This window comes from Rana temporaria, chromosome 2 (genome assembly GCF_905171775.1).
Source record: "Rana temporaria chromosome 2, aRanTem1.1, whole genome shotgun sequence".
NCBI lineage: Eukaryota > Metazoa > Chordata > Amphibia > Anura > Ranidae > Rana > Rana temporaria.
Window position 1 is genome coordinate 435,818,755 of NC_053490.1, and position 16,361 is coordinate 435,835,115.

Genomic DNA, 16,361 nt, shown 5'->3' on the forward strand with positions numbered 1-16,361 from the left:
GAAAGGTAGGTTGTGGCCGTAATATAATCTTATCTTATCCTTGTGACAAATTAAATACAGCTCTTTACAGGAAAGAGCTGCTAATTCAGATACTCTTCTAGCAGAAGAGATGGCAATCAAGAAAGCCAATTTCTGACTTCCGATATCCGATATCAATGGGATATGACGGATAGGTTCAAAAGGCTGTTTCTGTAGGCCCAATAACACCAGATTTAAGTCCCAAGGGCTTAAGGGTGGTTTAACAGGCAGATTTACTCGCAACACTCCCTGAATGAACGCCCTGACCAGGGAATGGGATGCCAAGGGTCTCTGAAAGAAGACAGATAGAGCCGAAATTTGACCCTTAATAGTACTGAGGGCTAATTTCATATTCACCCCTAATTGACAGAAGGCCAAAACCCTGCTAATGACATATTTTTGAGGGTTTCACACCAGGAAACATATGTCTTCCAGATTCTATAATAAATGAGCCTGGAGGCCGGCTTTCTAGCATTAATGAGAATGGAAATAACTGGACCTGAAAGGCCCCTTTTCCTCAGTATATGGGATTCAGCAGCCAGACCGTCAAATTTAGCTTTAGTAAGGAGAGATGGAACACCAGACCTTGGGACAACAGGTCTTGGCGAAGTGGAAGCATCCAAGGCTTCCCCACCGCCATTCTTATGATCTGGGTGTACCAGGCCCTTCTTGGCCAATTCGGAGCCACTAAGATGACCAGTATCCCTTATGCTTTGATCTTGCACAGAAGTCTCTGTAATGGCCCGTACACACGAACCGAATATCGTACGACGGATCGTACGACTTTTTTCGCTTAATAGTCGCAAGTAAAATGAAATAGGTTATTAAAGTCACGAAAATTCTCGTACGACCGAAAAAAATAATCAGAAGTGATGTCATGTGTTGTAATGTATTGTATTTTCGGACGACAACTGTACTGACTAAACGAAAATCGTACGATCCGACATCGTACGAGGAAAATTTTCGTGCATGTCCGATCGAATAATATCGGATGAACTGTCGTAATCGGCTCTCGAAAGTAGTGTACACACGATCCGAAAATCGTACGATTCTTCATCGGACGATCGTTTTCGTCCGATATTCGGATCGTGTGTACGGGCCATAAGAGTGGTACCGGAGGGAATGCATAGACCAGGGAAAACTGATCCCAAGAAAGCGGAAGAGCATCTATTCCGTAAGACAGGGGATCCACCGTCCTTGATACAAATCTGTCTAATTTCCTGTTGAACCTGGAAGCGAACAGGTCTATATCCGGGGTCCCCCATTTCAGGCATATAGCCTGAAAAATGTCTAGGTGGAGATCCCATTCCCCTGGCGCCAACTGTTGGCGACTCAGGTAATCTGCTTGCCAATTTTCCACACCTGGGATAAAGATTGCAGAAATGCAAGAAACATAATTTTCTGCCCATGTTAGGATTTTGCTCACTTCTTTGTGAGCATTCCGACTCCGGGTGCCCCCTTGGTGATTGATGTATGCTACAGCAGTAGCATTGTCGGACTGAATCCGAACTGGGTGACCCTGTAACTTCTGGGTCCTGGTTAAGAGGGCTAGGTACACTGCCCGAATTTCCATTATATTGATGGGGAGGTCCTTCTTGGGCTTGGACTAAGTTCCTTGGGCTGAATCCTTCCCCAGAACTGCTCCCCAGTCCATTAGGCTGGCATCCGTAGACACCACCTTCCAACTGATTGGAAGGAAGGATTTCCCTGCTCGTAGATTTTTGGTATCCAACCAGCAACTGAGGCTTTGGCACACCTCCGATGACAGGTGCATGGGCCAATCCAAGACCTGGATATTCCTGTTCCAGGCGGTCAATATACTGTCCTGAAGGAGCCTCGTATGGAACTGGGCATATGGGAGAGGCCACCATTTTCCCCAATAATTTCATGCAAAGCCGAATTGTCGGTCTTCTCTTTGCTCTGACCATGTGGATCAAATCCTTTAAAGACTTGTAGCCAGATTCACGTACGGCGGCTTAAAGTTATGCGGGCGTAGCGTATGTAATTTACGCTACACCGCCGCAAGTTAGAGAGGCAAGTGCTATATTCACAAATCACTTGCATCCTAAGTTACGGCGGCGTAGCGGAAATGTGCCAGCGTAAGTGCGCCTAATTCAAATTGTGAAGAGGTGGGCGTGTTTTATGTAAATAAAGCCTGAACCCACGTAAATGACATTTTGAACGAACGGCGCATGCGCCGTCCGTGGACGTATCCCAGTGCGCATGCTCCAAATTACGCCGCAAAGACTCATTGGTTTCGACGTGAACGTAAATTACGCCCAGCCCCATTCACGGACGACTTACGCAAACGGCGTAAAAATTGAAAAATTTGACGCGGTTCTGACGTCCATACTTAACATTGGCTGCGCCATCTTTTTGGTGATTTATCTTTACGCCTAAAAAAGCCTTACGTAAACGGCGTATCTTTACATGCGCCGGCCGTGCGTACGTTCGTGAATAGGCGTATCTCGCTGATTTACATATTCTAGGCGTAAATCAGCGTACACGCCCCTAGTGGCCAGCGTAAATAGACAGCTAAGATACGACAGTGCAGGAAGACTTACGCCGCTCATATCTTAGCAACATTTAAGCGTATCTCAGTTTGAGAATACGCTTAAATATACGACGACGCAGATTCAGAGTTACGACGGCGTATCTACTGATACGCCGTCATATCTCTACCTGAATCTGGCTATTGATCTTTGATTCCGGAAGGAAAACCTTGGTCTGGGTTGTGTCCAAGACCATGCCCAAATATGCTATCCTTTTTTGAGCGATTTCTGAAAATTTAGGATCCAACCTAGAGCCTCTAAGTTTTTTTACCTTTATGAGAACGCTGTGGTTTAAGTGGCTCACTGTCCGTTCTACCAGAAGAAGATCGTCCAGATAAGCCGTCACCATTATGCCCTGCGTCCTTGGGTTTGCTAGAAGCGGTGCTAGTACCTTTGTGAACACACAAGGTGCTGTGGCTAAACCAAAGAGTAGAGCCACAAACTGATAATGTTGACGATCCACCGTGAACCATAGAAACTTTGGCGAGTGGGATGAATAGGTATGTGTAGATATGCATCCTTGATATCTATGGATGCCAAGAATTCCCCGCCCTGTAGGGTGGAAACTACTGATCGAATTGTTTCCATACGGAAATGTTGAACGTTCACAATGGGTCTGACGTCTCCATTTGGTTTTGGAACCACAAAGAGGTTCGAATAGAACCCTAAGCCTTGTTCTATTAATGGGACTTCTTTGATTACTCCTTGGGATAACAGGTGTCCCACTGCTTGTAAGAGGGATCTCCTTTTTAGCCGATCTTTGGAGATATTTGAACTTAGGAATCGAGAAGGTGGGATCTCCCTGAATTCTATCTTGTATCCCAGAGATACTGTGGAATGTACCCATTTGTCCAGGATCTCTGTTTGCCAAGCTGTTGAAAACTGCCAAAGCCATCCCCCCACTCGGCCGAGCGGGGGCGCCCCTTCATAAGGGAGCTTTAGGGTTTTATTTTTCAGTCTTCTGGACCCACAACTTCTTGCGACCCTGATTCTGACTCTGGGTTTTTGGCTTGGCGGCTGACTGAGAATGCCGTCGTCACTGCCTGGCAGCAGAATTCCCCGAGACTGGAGAGAGACACCTTTTGAAACACGGGCGTCTCTTATTTTTCTCTGGTAAAAGAGTAGTCTTACCACTTGAGTTTTTTTGGATATATTTATCCAGGTCGTCCCCAAAAAGTCGTTTCTCATAAAAGGGGAAACCAGCTAACAGCTTTTTACATGGAGCTTCCGCCGACCAATGTTTTAACCAATGAATTCTGTGCATATGTACCAATTGGAGCGCCAGGCGGGATGCCTGCTGGATAGAATCTCTCATGACATCAATCGTAAAATATAAGGCTTTGGGTAGGTTCTCCCAAAGTTTAAGCTGGGCTGGGGGGAGACATTTGAGCCCCTCTTTTACCTGTTCCTTTAGGACCTGACACATACCTACAGCTGCCATGGCAGGTTGGGTTACTGCGCCAGCTAACATAAAGGAAGACTTCTGCAAGGATTCCATATTTTTTTCGGAAAAATCCTTAAACACCTGAGCAATTGTCCACAGGGCAGGTCAGGTTCTTGTTCACACAGGAAATGGCTGCATCTACCGCATAGGATAGAGGACATCAAACCTCCTAGGGGGAGAAAAATTCTTATCTGGATGCTGCCAATCATTGTAAATGAGGTTCTCCAGTAGAGGATGCATAGGGAAGAAGCACGCAGTCTGTGGGGATCCTAAAGAACCCAGAGAAGACACATGTTATTCGGTTATTTCCACCAATGGCAATTTAAACGTGGAACGTAAGGCCTCTGCATAGCATTGGATCTGCATCTTTTGGACCTGGGAGGCAGAAAAAGGCTCCTCTGATGCAACGGAATCATCCGACTGCTCCTCATCCTTACCCTTCAAAAGCTTCACATCGCCCTCATCCTTGTCAGACTTATCTGAAGAGGGATCTAGAACAACGGAAGGAGACCTGCTTTGCTTTTTAATCGTTTTTATGGATTTAGCGATTAGCGCCTCTATTCTTCCTTCCTTCCAGATTGTTTATGGCTGCTGACAAAGTGTCTTCAGTGACATATGCAGGGGCCAGCATTATAGGAGACTCTGCTATGCCCGACAAAGGCAATGGCTCATCCTGTATAGGTGCTAAAGATTCCTCAGGAGAGGATGGTATATGGCTAGAGCGACTAGAGCGGCTAGAACTGCCTGTCTTAGGCGAATTTTCTTTCTTGTCCTTCTTAGTCCCTGAGCTGCCTCTCCGGGAAGACATAGTCCTCAGCTACAAGCAGAGGAAAAAAGAACAGCGCATACACTATACAATACTGTGTTAGTACAGCACTTAATAGTAGGCCACCATCCAGTCTGATGCCAAGTATGAGCCTCTGCCTGTGCCCACCACCTTTGGCTACTTACGTGCCCCTCAGGCTCTGTGTCCCTCCTAAAGCATTTCCAGGTAATGATGTGTCTTATATATACACACACATCTTCTGTATTACACAGTGGCGCACACGCCGCCGCATGCGCGCCCCAGGGAACGCCACCGTACAAGCCTATAGCGCGTGCCACACACGCGTGGCCGTAGGTAGCTGGCTGATGTTTTTTTGATTAAGTAGTAAAGAAAAGATAACAATGACAGCCCCAATATGTAAGTGACAGTTACATTGACTGAATCCTTGTGAGTGGTGTTGATTAGCTGTTTACAGGTTACTGCTACAATGTTTTACCAAAACTTCCTGTCAGTTTTTTATGCGGACCCTGACCGGGTGTCAACGGACATCTGATCCAATCATTTCCGCTAAAAACAGACGCCTGGTGAATTGGATCGGATGGCAGTAGGGTGTAAATGGACAGGTGGTCCATTTACATCTAAACGCCCATAGAGGAGAGTGAGCAGTGTCTGTCTGCTCTGCCTAAGCGGAGTTGACACTGACCAGCCATCCGCCTGTTCAGTGGGGATCATTGGACAGATTCCCCGTTGAGCAGGCAAAATTCAACAGAGCCCTCCCCATTTGTAAGGGGCCTAAAGCTACCCAGCTTTATGCAAATCCTTCAATGTCTAATTTAGTTTGTGTTTTTTTTTCTTTTTAGATACATTATCCATTTGCTACTCTGATATGTGGTAGCATTATTACAGTGATATAATTTAGTTTCAGGTACAAACATTTGCACATTACACTATAACTGTAGGAATATTTTGCCATTGGTGACATTTTTTTGACTTATAGGTACAAGCATATCCAAACGGCAACCAAACTAGCTGTAAAATACCAAGGATTATAGCAGAAGCAAATACCAGTATTTTAAATCTATTTCTAATGAACTTTAGAGTGTTTGTGTGGCAAGACATTAAAACATTTACATAATGTTTAACAAATAGTAAAAGAACCTTAAAACAATCCCTCGCTGACCTTGGAAGCTTCTGATACTGTGGAGTAATTCATTCTCAAAGATCACAACAAAGGTAGTGAAGCTGGTTTCTCATAATTTTCAGCACCTGCTGTTTGTTTATATTAGAAATCTGGCAGACATACAGTGGGAAAATGTATTAACTGCCCCGTTTTTCTTTTATCCAGCTGTATTTACTAGTGTAACTTATAACATCCAAGTGAAAGTTATAACACCAACATGTCAGTAAAAATGAATAAAAAACAGAATCTCTGAGTTGGAAAAATGACCACATTTTGCTTTAATTACAGTCTGTTAGGATGTCTATACTAACTTTGCACAGCTTGCACAGACTTATTACCATTATTTTCCCACTTTTCTTTGCAGAACTGCTCAAATTCAGTTAAATATGATGGTGACCCTTTGTGGACGGCAGTCTTCAAATCATTCTGCAAAAGTTGTGCGTTGCGATTGCAATGCAATTTGCAGCACAATTAGGGTGCTATTAGAAGTAATGGCATTGCAAACGCATCCCGTGTTTTGCAGCTATTTGAAATCATGAGTGGAATCAGTGAGATTTTGTCCATGATCAGGTGTGAATGGAACTGCTGTTTAGGGGCTCTGGGCTTCAGCAAAATGGCAGCCTCCAGCAAGAAGAAACAGGAGCAATGTTGGAGGCAATTTACAGCACATGCTATTTTTGGTGGCATAATTATTAATGTGGAATGCATGTTCCTTCCTAAAGAACATTCTTTTTTTAATCAAGTTTTTATGGATAAAGTTCCGCTTTAAGAATATGGAAGTAGTCAGTAGTCTGAGCACGGTAATCCCTACACGTCTGCTGCCACCACCAGTGCCCATCCTGACCTCCCTGTTGCCCTAAGCAAAATGACACGTGACATGGGGGCGCTGCCAACAGTGACATGTCACATTAAAGATTAAAGTTGAGAAGTGGGGGGAGGGGGTGTTCTGCTGTCGAAAATGACATCTTACATTACAGTGAGAAGCAAGGGTGATGACTTCTTACCTCTTCTCCCATGCAGCCAGCGAGTTGAGAAGTGGGGTGAGGGGCCGAAAATTACTTCTCACCAGGTGGGGCCTCAAGTAATTTGGGGGGCCCTCTGTAGCTTTGCGGGGCCCTAAGCGGCTTGCATAGTGAGCCTATAGGGCGGATCAGGCCTTGGCCACCACTATAATTCTTAGAGAAGGAGTTCTCTCACATTTGTCTAATCTTTTACAGAAATGGGCATTGACTCATATTTACCTGAAGTGCAGACACAAACTGGATGGTGCTGACGAAGGCGATTGAGGCTCCCTGTTGAAAGTTGAAGCGAATTGTGTCCACAAAATGTGATGTATCAATCTTAACATCAACAAAGACATACAACATCTTTATCCCTTGCGTGGCATCAATAGGGACTGTGAAATTAAAAAGCAGAAGTTAAGATATACAGAGCGTTTCAAAACATACAATACACAAATGTTCAACAACAAACCAAATCACAGTAAAGTTTGTGTAAAGTTGGTGTGTTAATGGGTTGGTCTATTTAAAGTGGAGTTCCACCCATACATATCAGTAGTTTTAAAAAAATGTCATTAGTCCTTTAAGAAAAAAAAAACAATTTTTAGATGCCTTCAAAGTGTTGTTGCTAGGCAGAATAGTTAATCTTCCCTCTTCCTGCACCTAGGTGCTTAAGCTTCCTAACCTACACCGCACAGACTCCTGGGAATGTAGTGGGTGTAACTTTCTGTGCACTCCCCAGTCTCGAAGAATCATGTGACTTAGGTTTCAGATCAGGTTTCAGCACCTGTACTGTCCATTACACTGCTTGTGCAGCACTGAGCATGTGCGAGATCTGCAAGGCTGAAATCCAGGAAGTCATACAGTCTGGCTTCATGATGCCCACACTTAAGATGGCCCCAGTCAATTTCTATTTTATAAAGTGTCTAAATGCTGTAACAACCTAACAAAACAGACCTTAGTTTACAGACTAACTTTACTAGAATACATTAAGCTTGTGTATTACAGGGGTATTTATATTTAAAAAGTGAAATTGTGGCCGGAACTCCGCTTTAAACAAATATATTATTTTTTTGGTAGACCCTAGCAACTGTAACAGTCATCTAAGGGTTCAAGGTCAAACTTTCAGGTCAAGCTAAAAACATCCATAGTCCTTTACTAAGGCTTTCCATTTTCCAGTGATGTTCCCTGTAGAATAAATTAAATGAAAGCACCAGCAAGTATTAGGAGACCCTCAAAAATTGCCTTCACCATCTGGGAGGACCTGAGACCTCTTGAGCTAACATCTCACTGCAAGAGTAATGCCGCGTACACATGGTCGGAATTTCCGACAAGAAAAGTTCAATGTGAGCTTTTGGTCGGAAATTCCAACTGTGTGTATGCCCCAACGGACTTTTTCCGTCGAAATTTGCGACAGCAAAAATTTGAGAGCTGGTTCTCCAATTTTCAGATGGGAAAAGTTCTGTATGCAATGCTCGGAATCATTAAACTTCATTTTTCTCTGCTCGTTGTAGTGTTGTACGTCACCGAGTTCTTGACAGTCAGAATTTTTTGTGACTGCCAAGTTTGAGCCAAGATACCGTCAAAAAAAAATCCACGGTTTTCTTGTTGGAATTTCCGATCGTGTGTATGCGGCATTACGGAGACATAAGTTGGTGGTTCCTAAACGGAGAATCAAACTTCTTCTGCAGGTGACCACAGCTGCTAAGCAGATGCTGGCAAAGGCTTGGAAAACACCCAGGTTGCTCCTCATTGAAACAAATAATAGGGTCACGCAAGCCATGATTTGTGGAAAAATTTAGACCACCTCACAGAATGCAGTATCTGTGTACACCAAGCTTTGGTGCCCTTGGGTGACCCATTTTCTTCCCCTTGGATTTGATGAGTCCTTGCTTGAACCCCTACATGCTTTCCTAAACACTCACGCCTAATAAGTGTTCAGTCTGTGTCTACAGGTTAACCACAAGACCCCTTCCTCCACCCCTCCTCTCTTTCCCCCCTTTCCTTCTAAACAAACGCAAATTTTCTGTTTTTGTACTGTACTCAACGGTGTTACTGAGCACTACTGCATTTATCAGTCTACACTATTGATCTTTGTATCCAGCAAAAAACATTTCAATATTATTGTAACAATGAACTCTATGTTTCTTGTTATACTTCTAGACTGTAAGCTCTAACGAGCAGGGCCCTCTGATCCCTCATGTATCGAATTGTATTGTAACCGTACGGTCTTCCCTGATGTTGTAAAGAGCTGCGCAAACTGTTGGCGCTATATAAATCCTGTATTATAATACTAATAATGTATTAAAGAAAAAAAAGTTGAACCAGAAAAAGAAGTTGGCGTGTGTTTGAATCAAGCTGTACAGACACAAGGTTAAAATACCACTTCTGAGTGAACCAACCAATCCTTTTAAACAGTCCTGGAAGCATTCTTCTCACTTCTAATGCTGGAAGAATTGTTTCTAACTTTTACAATCCCTGCCCTCATAGAATTGGCGCAAAATAGGTCAAAGGGTTAACGATCAACTCCAGACAGATATAAAAGATGCAAATTATAGCAGCTTGGTATGTGCATACATAATACATACTATTAAATATACAGTATTTAATTTTTTATTGCAAGGTAAGTACCTGGATTTGGCCTGGTATTACCCACTTGCAATTCACTGTACAATAGAGCTCAGACTGGGAGAGGAACAAGCAGAACAAGGAGCCAAACAGTTGTGCTGCAGAAAACAGAGCGACAGACAGGGGAGCACATTAGTCTGTCGATTCTCCTTTATCTGTCCAGTCACAGACTGGGGGAGGAAAAAGACCCATAAGGGTTACTTCACTACAGCAGTAAAGAATTTGGATTTCTGCCCTACCAGACAGGGTTGCAGTGTGTGGCAGGGCTGTGTAAAGCTTTAAGGTGTTACTAAACACAATATCTGGTCTCCCACAGCACAGAGAACATGGAAATGCAATTATTTTAGTAAATATAAACTGCTAAAGAACTTTTCTCATCAACAGTTAGAGCAGTCTTGTGACTTCTATCAGCATCTGGTTAAACCTTGTAGGAGGAGCCTGTCTGGACAGTACTGATTGGCCCTGTTCTAATCACATGCACTCTCCCAGGAAAACAAAACAAAAACAACAACTCTCTAGCAATACACTCCAAACTGAGCATGTGCAGCCTGACTCCCAATGCTCTGTTCTATCAGGAGATGGATTGAGTCAGTTAAAGCATCTGGGAGCAAAAAAAACAAATGTACATTTTTTGGGAGCATTTTCTCAGCAGAAAAAAAAAACACTGAGGCCTCGTACACACGATAGGTTAACCAGAGGACAACGGTCTGAAGGACCGTTGTCATAGGTTAACCGATGAAGCTGACTGATAATCCATCGCGCATACACACCATCGGTTAAAAAAACGATCGTGTCAGAACGCGGTGACGTAAAACACAACGATGTGCTGAAAAAAACAAAGTTCAATGCTTCCAAGCATGCATCGACTTGATTCTGAGCATGCGTGGATTTTTAACCAATGGTCGTGCCTACTAACGATCGGTTTTGACCTATCGGTTAGGAAACCATAGGCTAAATTTAAAACAAGTTGGCTTTTTTTTAACCTATGGATAAATAACCTATGGGGCCCACACACGATCAGTTTTGTCAGATGAAAACGGTCCATCAGACCGTTGTCCTCTGGTTAACCTATCGTGTGTACGAGGCCTAAACATCCCTTAACTCTATTAAAATGCTCGTAACAGCTTTTTTCAAGAAGTTTTTTCCTTCTTCATGTACTGTAACAAAATTCATAAAACGATTCTAAAAGCTACTGAAACACTACTAGAAGCCGGCACAAAAATGCTTTAAATCAGCGTTTTTCATTCAGCATTTTTTTCTGGTGTTTTTTTGAACATATAAAAAACACTAGTGTGCATGGAGCCTTAAAGCGGTAGTAAAGCCTGCTTTGTGATTTTTACCTACAGGTAAGCCTCTGATAAGGCTTACCTGTAGGTAAAATGAATATCTCCTAAATAGGCACCATTTAGGAGATATTCACACTGGATCGAGGCAGTGATATCACTGGCGCATGCGCTCTGAAGGTCTGGCATACCGGACCTTCATATCACCATGCCAGAACCTAGGGCTCCCGGGAGTCCACAAACCCAGAAGGAACATCAGGTGAAGATGGAAGCTCTGTCAGCGGTGACAGCATGGAGGGCTTAGTTTTAAAGTAAGTACTTCAAAATGTGCTAGTATGCGATACATACAATATGCAATTCTCTTACAGAATGCAGTTGTACCTCTGCAAGTGTGGTTGCGCGAGAGCTTAGTAAATGAGGGGAAACTCTGTTGACTTCCATCATTCAATTATGTGCAAGCAAAAAAATGTTTCCCTTGCATGTGATTGGATAACCTTTGCAAAGTAAATTTTCATCTCATTTGCCAAGCTCTGGAGAAAGTACACTTTGCACGTCTGTTTGCCTTTAGTAAATTAAAAACTCCAAAACTATTTAAAAAAAATTGGTTTGGATTGAAATGTAAAAACTTAGTATATTATGACCAGTAACATAAAGGTTACGAACCACAAAGCAGTTAAAAAGGGCAGTCTGCTAATAAGGTTCATAGCTTTGGATAATTTCTTTACTGCTCATAAAGGGATGTGCACTGCTGTCATTCCCATAACAGCTTCATTAGACGCAGTTATACTGAATTCAACAAAACACTACACAGTACTTTCAGGACCAAAATATTTCAGTTCTTTTAAAAATGATCCTGCAAATGAAATAGTCAGTTGTAAGGTAGCCATTGTCATTGGTGAGGAGCCAGGATTCCTATCTGAGAATAGAAGTCAGATATTGTGTTAGTAATAGATGGGGGAAGCTTGTCTGATGTTATCTGAGCATTTTTCAGCAGAATCATCTAGCAGGTTGTTTGTTTTTTTGTGACTGCAAAACAGAAAGTTTTAGTATTGCAATAAACAGTGAATATATATATATATATATATATATATATATATATATATATATATATAGTTTTTTTTTAAATACATTTCTCCCTATGGCACAGTAGTTTACTTGTTTCAGTAAAACAATGGCTTGCTAATATTCAAACGTTGGACTTTCAGGGATATATGTGGTTAAAACTTTAGATTTTGGGTAGAGTAGGGAATATTTAAAATCCTTATAAATGTTTTTGCCACCCGTGTCTGTTTCAGCTGGGTTTCTCATGGTGAGGGGCTTCAAGGCTTGTTAATAAGTCCTGTCCTGGGTTCTGGAGCCCAGAGGGTTAGAAAGCTTTGCGTGGGATAAGCATCCCTTCCTAGGTCTGCGTCTTACCTGACAGCCAGATGTCATTATGAGTCCCAGCTGTTCACAGGGATTTTTAATATTTGATCTGACTGTTGCTAAGGGTTCCCCCTTTCCCTCTCTCTACTGTGAGAAAAGCTGCTGCTATGTGAAAAGGCTGACTGCTGACAGAACACTACAAAAAGGTACAAGAGCTACCTGTTTGTTTCGAAGGACACATTAGGGGGGCACCCTATTCGTCAGAAACCTAAACCAGTTTAGTTAGTAGTTGAGACAGACAGATGTTTTGTTTGTTTGATGCTGTGGACCTGCTGTACAAATACCTCCTGCCATTTATACTGTGGTTTGCTTGCTGCCTTGCTGAATGAATGAATGAACTGATTAAATGCATTGCTGAGTGCAGGGAAAACCTGCTTGGATCACTCTTGTGTCCCCCCTATCTCGTGCATGGTTTATCGCTGTCAATACCAGTTAAAACTGTCCCTTTTTAACTTCGGAATCTGTTCCCACAAAAGTTTAAATTTAAATATTGATCCTATTGCCACAAAAACTGAGATTTACTTTTAAATTCCACAGCCGCAAAAAGTTGGCAACTGCATAAAGATTTTGTTTCCTTAATCTACTGATCATTCTGACAGGTGGTTTTTATCAGTATCCTCTGCTTATACATTTTATTTTTAATCGTATGCTCAGCTGGATGCTATGCTAAGGTTTGTGACAGGTTTATTCATCCACAATAGTATCAAGAGAGTGGGTATACCATACAATAATCAATAATGAATTAAAGTGGTTGTAAACTCTCACATATACCCAGTGAAGTGAACAGCCTCCGTTAATACACAGAGATTAAATAAATCCTCCTACATAGGTTTTACTTGTTTATCTGCAGTCTTCTCTTCCCTACACTGCTTCAAAAGGGCAGACAAGTGTTAAAATCCATCTCCATCTTTCAAGAGCAGAGGAGGGGATGGAGAGCTGCAGTTGCAGTGTGTGAGAGCCGATTGGAGGAAAAGCACTCCCATCCACACAGCAGAAGAAATGTGCTCTGAACAGACAAGCTGTCTGCCGAGCCACCCCCCCCCCCCCCCACACACACACAAATTAATCTCATGTGCCAGGAAAACTTCTCAGAAGTGATTCATGCTGATAACAGAGGAACAAAGCACCAGAGAGAAACAACACTTAGGCCGCGTACGCACGGTCGGACTAAACCGATGAGAATGGACCGAGGTTCAGTTTCATCGGTCCAAACCGACCGTGTGTATAGCCCATCGGTCTGTTTTCCTTCGGTCCAAAATTTTAAAACATGCTTTAAAATCAAACCGATGGCCCGCTGCCCGATCGGCCCAAACTGATGGTTAGTACAGAAAGCATCGGTTCAAAACCCGCGCATGCTCAGAATCAAGTCGACGCATGCTTGGAAGCATTGAACTTTGTTTTATTCAGCACGTCGTGTGTTTAACGTCACCGTGTTCTGACTAGGGTTGTCCCGATACCACTTTTTTAAGACCGAGTACAAGTACCGATACTTTTTTCCAAGTACTCGCCGATACCGAATACCGATACTTTTTTTTCAATGTCAAGTGGCAGTTTGACAGATGGGGACTGATAGGTGGCACTGACAGGTGGCTGGCACTCATAGGCGGCACTTATGGGCACTGAGTGGTGCTGATGGGAACTAATAGGTGGCACTGATAGGTGGCTGGCACTGATAGGTGGCACTGATTGGTGGCACGTGTGGGCACTGATAGGTGGCTGGCACTGATAGGTGGCACTTGTGGGCAATGATAGGCGACACTGATAGATGGCACTTGAGGGCACCGATAGGTGGCACTTGTGGGCACTGATTACACTGATAGGTGGCTGGCACTGATAGGTGACACTGATAGCAGATAGGTGGCACTTGTGGGCACTGATAGGTGGCTGGCACTGATAGCACTGATAGGTGGCTGGCACTGAAATGCTGCAAAAAATTACACTGCATTTCTAAAAAATATATATGCTGCAATGCCCATCTTGGTACACCCTGCACTCCGCTGCAGTAAGCAGCAGCAGACATCTTGTTACACCCAGCCCATATAGCTCAGGCTGGGTGTAACAAGATGTCTGCTGCTGCTTACTGCAGCGGAGTGCAGGGTGTACCAAGATGAGCATAGGGACATTCGGCCGCTGACTGCGACTGAACCGGTCACTGATCCTGATGCACCCCCCCTACAATAGAGCCACCCCCCCTCTACAATAGAACCACCCCCCCTACAATAGAGACCCCCCCTACAATAGAGACGACCCCCCCTATACAATAGAGACCCCCCCTCTACAATAAAGACACCCCCCCTTCAGACCCGTAATGCTGTGCAGTGCACCTCAGCTCAGATGATCGCCATACACAGCACTTGGGAGAAGTTTGGTCTGCTCGGCTGTGAAATTATCAGAATTATCAGCGCCGCGGCCGTGTCCTGGGTGTGCGGGCGGACGGACGGATGGACGGACCCCCCAATCCCCCGCAAAGCCAGGCTTCAGCGAGAGGCTGTTAAGCAAATATTAATTTGCTGCTGCCTCCATGTCACCGCCATGTCGCCCGCTCTGCGCTCAATCCTCAGTCCTCTTCAGTCACGGAAGGGGGACGTCGGCCTGACACCTCACAGCATGTGCTGCCGCCCCCTCTCCAGCCAAACTCTGCCCGCACCCCTCCCGCCGTCTCCTGTCTTCCCCAGTCACTGACACCTCCCGGCCACAAAAAAAAAAAAGTATCGGCGAAGCATCGGGAGCATTTGCGCGAGTACAAGTACTCGCGCAAATGCTCTGTATCGGTCCCGATACCGATACTAGTATCGGTATCGGGACAACCCTAGTTCTGACCCGATCGGTTTTTGGAACGATGGTGTGTACACACATCAGACCATTTCAGCGGTGAACCGATGGAAATGGCCCGTCGGACCATTCTCATCGGTTTGGAACGACCGTGTGTACGGGGCCTTAGAGTTGTGGGGAGAGATAAGTAAACACTACAGATATATGTGCTTTTCTCAGATTCCATGACTGAGGTGTACAAATACTGTCCTGTTTGCATGGTAACAACAAACTATGCCACTTTAATACGAGAGAGAAAAATTATTCTGCAATATTAAGCGGTCTATTTATAAAACATTCATTCCATGAATGTCAGAAACCTTCATGAAAGTTGAACCAAATGTAATTGTATGTTTTCAAATACTGTAGATTAACTCCCTACCATTAGCTTATTCTAGTGGCCAAACGGCGGTATTCGTTTTCTGAAATATCTAAAATATAGCACATTTTGCCCACTAAATGGAGCACATGAAACAGAAGGTAATCTATTTAAAAAAAAATGCAGTAAGATTTAGTTCAGTTTGTACGAATGCAGAGGATAAATAGTAATGCAAAGAAAGGGTTAACGTAAATTTCAGAACCACAGACTCTGAAAGTCCCTACAACAGTCCATGGGGCACTTCAGGCATAGTGGCATCTGTTCTCAGAGTAAGCCAGCTCTGTATAGAAAATAATTAAAGAAAAGGGAACAAGTGCGCACTAAGTGCAGTATCAAAAGCAGACTTTAATCTCAATTGTTTGACTTAACACTCACAGGATAGGATAAACAGGATCACTCCTCATATAAAGAGGCACCGCTGCTTGTCCCTGTCCTGCAGGATACACCAGTGTGCAGCTGATGGAAGGCCTGACTGCAGCACCTACGATTCCCCTCTGTGATGTCACATCCTGTCCACATGTGCACTGCAAGCTGGTCTAAGGGACTTCCAGGTTGCCATTCAGCGTCCCAGCCTGACTCCATCCATCAGCAGCTGGGGGAACCCTGGCGGATCCTACAGGATGGGGACAAGCGGCAGTGCCTCTTTTTATGATGAATGATCCTGTTTCTCCTATCCTGTGAATGTTTTTAACCGTTTGAGATTAAAGTCTGCTTTTAATACTGCACTTAGTTGGCGCTTTCCCCTTTTTTCTTTTATTCTTAGTTTTTACTAATGTTTCTGACATTGATGCAATAAACTCCTATGTGTCCAGGTTGGAATAGAGCATTAGGCCCCTTTCACACCAAGGCATTTTCAGGCGGTTTAGCGCTAAAAATA

At 43.7% G+C, this 16,361-nt stretch overlaps 1 protein-coding gene across 1 annotated transcript in view; it reads right to left on the reverse strand.

The window, feature by feature from the left end:
- Positions 1-16,361, reverse strand: part of DPH1 (diphthamide biosynthesis 1) — a 409,993-nt gene that overhangs the window by 144,570 nt on the left and 249,062 nt on the right. The window contains exon 5 of the mRNA XM_040338369.1: positions 7,202-7,356. Coding sequence (XP_040194303.1) covers positions 7,202-7,356 — 155 coding nt within the window. The remainder of the gene's footprint in view (positions 1-7,201; positions 7,357-16,361) is intronic.